Source organism: Arachis ipaensis, chromosome B3 (genome assembly GCF_059453495.1).
Source record: "Arachis ipaensis isolate K30076 ecotype BB chromosome B3, ASM5945349v1, whole genome shotgun sequence".
Lineage (NCBI taxonomy): Eukaryota > Viridiplantae > Streptophyta > Magnoliopsida > Fabales > Fabaceae > Arachis > Arachis ipaensis.
The window spans coordinates 40867996-40873869 of record NC_142438.1 but is presented as its reverse complement, the minus strand read 5'-3'; the positions used below and the strand labels follow the sequence as shown (position 1 = coordinate 40873869).

The 5874-nt window shown below is 42.1% G+C and overlaps 1 protein-coding gene across 1 annotated transcript; it reads right to left on the bottom strand.

Annotated features, from left to right (window-relative positions):
- Positions 1 to 2253: 2253 nt before the first annotated feature.
- Positions 2254 to 2946, bottom strand: LOC148570389 (uncharacterized). Its single transcript, XM_088507024.1, has one exon. It carries the CDS (start codon positions 2944 to 2946, stop codon positions 2254 to 2256), a length of 693 nt encoding a protein of 230 aa, XP_088363150.1.
- Positions 2947 to 5874: the final 2928 nt, after the last annotated feature.

Sequence of the window (5874 nt, the reverse complement as noted above, 5' to 3'; positions counted from 1 at the left end):
TGCTCTATGAGAATGCACCAAACGAGAACGACCATGTCAGCAGTGAAAGTGGACTCATGAGTGCTTGAAAATATGTTGTGGGACATGATCTGTGCCCACACGCGAGCCTCGAAGATGAGTGCTTGGGCAGAGATGCTCTTGGGACAAGTCCGGTGTTACCCATAGATCCAATTGCTGTCAGGTTCGGCGATGACTCTCAGGACGCTGTTCCAGTCAAACTGGTATGTCTGGCGCTCAAGCTGGGCCTCTTGATACGCATCCATCCCCTCCAGACTAGGTAAAAGATCAAGTACTCTCTGAATGGCACCTTCGGAGACAAAGACATGCTTTTGGCGCACATAGACTGACTGCAGGGTATGCGAGTGATAGTTGGTGTAGAATTCAACTACCCAAAAGAGATTGGCTTCTCGCGGCTACCTCCTTAAGAATCCCCACTGTCTCCTTTCAATGCGGGGGACCACCAAGTCAATGAAATGCGCTAGAAGAATGAGGAGGTGCTCATTATGATAGTTTCTCTCTGCTAAGACGGGAAATATCTACTCACAGTAACGGTTAGTGAATCATGCAGAGTCCCGTACGGGAAATGCCTTCTCCACTTTATCAACTCGGATGGTACTCTTCACTCGCTTAGTAGGTGGCTTGACGCTTGTGGATGGTTACGCCTTAGCCGGTGCTCTTTTAGTTCCCTTCTTCGCCAGTGTCATGTCAGAAGCCTTCTCTTTTCCTCTCTTGATGGCCATCCTGAAGAAGGAAGAAAGAGAAGGAATGTCAAATTTAGATAGCTAAAAACCAGAAGGAAGAAAGTCCAAGTGAAAATGAATACCAAAGAAAAAGATAGTGCCTTAAATACATGGTAGCTACAACATGCAAGTAAGACATCAATTAAAATCATGAAGGCATATCATAACAACTAGATGCAAGAGGGATAAAAGCATGCAAGTAACAAGCATGAAAAGAATAGCTCAAGCATCAATATCAACAATAATAGTCACATGCAATAAAATAATGAGCAATTTTAGGATGACAATTAATGAATACTAAACTCAATACACATGGATTGCAAGGATTGTGAAAAAGAGGCATTAAGCTACAAGAATAAAATAGAAAATAAATCAAAATATCGTGAGAGCTTTTTCACAAACACTTGGTGTGCAAATTAAAAATAGGAATTAAGGTAATCAATCCAGGTGTATAGGATACCCAAAATAAGATGCTAATTGTCAAATCACACCTCATAACACAAACAAGCTAAAATATAGCAAAATAATCACCCAAATAAAACTCCAACACCAACATAAAAATGCAAGATAAAAGAATGAAAAAAAAAATTACAAATGACAAAGCTAATATGCAATTAAAAATAAATAAAATAGTCAAGTGCAAGAAATAAAAGAAGAATTAAAGAGTAGAAGAGAGGAAGAAAAGAAACCTTAAAAAGAAGATAAAAATAGGGGGATAAATGGGAGTAAGAATAAGAGAAGATGAGTAGGAAGAGAAAAAGAAAAGGAAAGGAAATTGTGGCTGCCGGAGGTGGTGGTCTCCGGTGGTAGTCCGCCGGTGGTGGTGAGAGAAGGTAAGAAGAAGGAAGTAAGAAGGAAGAAAGAAAAAGAATGAAAAAGTATTAGGATTAGAGAAAGAAGAGAAGAGTGAAAGAAAAGAGGTCTGGGCGGCACGCTAAATTAAGTGATTCGGTGCTTATGATGCGTGCGCGTCGCCCACGCGTACACATGGGTAAGCAGTAATCTCAGTGATGCATAAGCGTCGGTCATGCGTACGTGTGACTTCTACTTGTGCTAGATGCACAATTCCAGCCTTATACCATCACAACTCTCTATTCAATGTACCAAAAGACGCCGATTTTTCATACCACGCGTACGCGTCGCTGACGTACACGTATGGAGCCAAAAAATGGCTAGTGACGCGTACATGTGGATCACGTGTACGCGTGGGGTAGGTTGTGCACCAGGCACCCCTCCCGCACAGTTCCAGCGTAACTCTCTGCTCATCATACTAGAGAGCGAACCTCCATATGACGCGTGCACGTCATTGACGCTTACGTGTCAGATACACCTCTTTTTTTCTGAATAAAATGGAAATATGCTTGAGTAAAAATTAATCAAAGACAAAATTACGAAATAAATAGAAGCACATAAATAAAATAGAATTATATAAAAAAAGAAAGATCATACCACGGTGGGTTGCCTCCCACCTAGCACTTTTCTTTAACATCCTTAAGTTGGACGGTCTATAAGCTCAGTCCTCTTCCCTTGCTAGATCCTTCAAGAGGAAGATCTCCAGCTCCTTGTTGTTCTTCACCTTCATACTATGATACAGCTTCAAACGGTGACCATTGACTTTGAAGAAGGTGGGACTTGAGGGGTGGCTTAGGTGGACAACTCCGTATGGTTCCACCTTCTTCACCACGTAGGGTCCATCCCACCTTGACCTCAGCTTGCCTGGTATTAACCTCAATCTTGAGTTGTAGAGAAGGACTTGATCCCTAGCTCTAAACTCTCTTCTCTTGATGTTCTTGTCATGGACTGCCTTCACCTTTTCTTTGTAGAGCCTTGAGTTTTCATACGCTTCTAGTCGAAGGCACTCCAATTCCTCTAGTTGTAGTTTTCTTTCAATCCCGTCTCCTCCCAATCCTGAGTTGCATTCCTTCACAGCCCAGTAAGCTTTGTATTCCACCTCTACCGAAAGGTGAGAAGCCTTTCCGTAGACTAGGCGGAATGGACTCATGCCGAAGGGTGTCTTGTAAGAAGTGCAATAGGCCCATAGCGCATCTCCAAGCCTAGAGCTCCAGTCCCTTCTATGAGGTTTGACAATCTTCTCCAGTATACGCTTGATCTCCCTATTAGACACCTCGGCTTGGCCATTCGTTTGGGGATGGTAAGCTGTCGCCACCTTGTGAATGATGCCATGTTTCTTCAGCAAACCCGTCATTCTTCCGTTACAAAAATGAGAGCCTTGATCACTCACGATTGTTCGTGATGATCAAAAGCGACAAATAATGTTATTCCTAATAAAAGAAACAACAATGTTAGTATCATCAGTACGGGTAGGAATTGCTTCCACCCATTTAGAAACATAGTCAACAGCTAACAAAATGTATAAGAAACCATTCGAGTTTGGAAATGGACCCGTGAAGTCAATACCCCAAACATAAAAAATTTCACAAAACAACATAAGTTGTTAGGACATCTCATCCCTCTTGGATATATTTCCAAACCTTTGGAATTGGTGGCAAGAGTCACAGAAAACATTAGCATCATTAAAAAGTGTGGGCCACCAAAATCCGCATCTAAAATTTTTCTTGTAGTCCTTTGAGGACCAAAGTGGCCACCACTCTCAGAAGAGTGGCAGGCCTCTAAAATTGACTGGATTTTGGATTGTGGCACATACCTTCTAATTATTTTGTTAGCACCACATCTCCACAAATATGGGTCATCCCATATGTAATACTTGGACTCGCTTTTAAGCTTGTCCTTTTGATGCTTAGAAAAATTTGGAGGAAAGGTACGACTAACCAAATAATTAGCTATGGGTGCATACCAAGGAGCCACCACAGATATTCCTTGCAAGCTATCAAGTGGAAATGCGTCATTGATAGGAGTGGAGTCACTTTTAATATGTTCTAGGCAACTCAAGTGGTCTGCCACCAAATTCTGGGAACCACTCCTATCTTTGATCTCTAAATCAAATTCTTGCAATAACAATATCCAACGGATTAACCTTGGTTTAGACTCTTTCTTAGCTAACAAGTACTTCAAGGCTGCATGGTCTGAATATACTACCACCTTGGTTCCAAGTAAATAAGCTCGGAATTTATCCAAAGCAAAAACAATAGCTAAAAGTTCTTTTTCAGTGGTAGTATAATTAGACTGGGCACCATCTAAAGTTTTAGAAGCATAAGCAATAATGTATGGGTCCTTACCTTCGCGCTGAGCCAGCCGCTCCTATCGCATAGTTAGATGCGTCACACATGATCTTGAACGGCCTACTCCAATCAGGCCCTCTCACAATAGGAACTTGGGTCAAGGCAATCTTCAGCTTATCAAATGCTTCCATGCAGTCCTCACTCAAGTCAAACTCTATGTCCTTCTGCAGTAGATGTAATAGGAAAATTCAACCCCTTAATGCTCACCAAGACGTCTTCCGCAATGCCAACCATTGAGATTATGCTCTTATCTGCCAAAACAAAACGGGCTGCCGACCTTTTCAACGGTGGAAACTTTAAAGCATCATATACAGATAATGGCATAATACTAACACATGCACCTAAATCACACATGCAGTCAACAAACTATACACCCCCTATAGTGCAAGTAACCATACAAGGACCAGGATCACCACATTTCTCCGGTATAGCACCCATAGGAGCAGAAATCGAGCTACCCAAAGGAATAGCTTCTAAATCATGAATCCTTTCCTTATTCATGTATTTAGGAACCTGGCAAATAGCATCAAAAAGGGGAATAGTTACCTCAATCTTTTTGAAGATCTCCACCATCTTGGGATCTAGCTCCACTTATTTTTTAGTCCTCCTAGCAAGGTGTGAAAAAGGAATGGGAATAGCCTCTTTCACAACATTGTCTTCCTTAGATATTCCATTCCTTGGTTGAGCAACTTCTTCTTCAACCGCATCTTGTACCTCATCCTCTTCTTCAACATCTTCTACATCAACAACGTCTTCATCTTGAATGTCTTCTCTTGAGCTTGGCTCCTCGGGACTCCTCTCTTGCAATGTAGTACCGGACCTCAAGTGATGGCATTGATTCCACCATTGGGGTTAGGTAAAGGTTGAGAGGAAAGTGTACTAGAGCTTGAAGGTTGATTGTTAGAGGTAGAGGACGGGTACATACGGGATATAAGAGCTTGTAGATTGGAGGTAAGACTGGTGATGCTAGAGGCAACTGTGGCTTGAAACTCTTTTTGTCCTTGCATAAGAGAGCGAAGCATCTCATCATTGGAGGAAGAAGGAGGGTAGATAATTTGAGGGGCTTGTGTTTGGTTGAGTTGAGGTGCTTGGGCTTGCCTTTGGTGAGGTGGTTGGTATCTTTGGCCTTAGTTTTGCTATTGGTATGGAGGGTTTTATTGATACCGATTTTGTTGATAGTTGTTGTTCTACCTTTGATTTCCACCATTGTCTTTGTCTCCTTGGTTGTAGTTGTCTCTCCATCCTTGGTTGGGATTGTCTTGCCAACCTTGGTTGTGGTTACCACCTTGATTATAATTACCACCTTGTTGATAGTACCCTTGATTCGGACGATTGTAATAAACATTGGTAGCCGCCAAGGTGTTGTTCTCTTGGAGTTGTGGACATTCATCAGTGTAGTGAGAATAGCAAGCGCATATTTCACACACTCTTTGAGGGACTAATTGTTGACATTGTTACTGTGGAGGAGGCGAAGGTTATTGTTGATTGAGCTGGAGCTGCTTGAGTATATTGGTCATCTCTCCCAGAGTCTTGGTAAGAGCAGCGATCTCACTACTAGAAGAAACTTCTACAACAGCCTTGGGATGATTATTCCTTTGCCTTGCATTTTGGGTAGACTCAGCTAGATCACTGATCAGTTGCCACGCTTCTGTCGCCATCTTGTACTTTGTCAGAGAGCCATTACTTGCAGCATCCAAGAGGGTCTTGTCTCGAGGCTTCATACCTTGGCAGAAGTAGCTAATCAACACTAACTGGTCAATCATGTGATGGGGTATGAGTTGAGGAGATTCTTGAAGTGTTTCCAGTACTCATAGAGAGTCTCTGATTCACCATGGATGATACAGGAAATTTCCTTTCTCAATCTATTTGTAACCTCTGCTGGAAAGAACTTGTCCAAGAATTCCCTTCTAAGCAGATCCCAATTAGTAACAACA

Coding starts and splice junctions, on each gene's coding strand:
- LOC148570389 (XM_088507024.1), bottom strand. CDS start 2,946: ATGACGGGTTTGCTGAAGAAACATGGCATCATTCACAAGGTGGCGACA.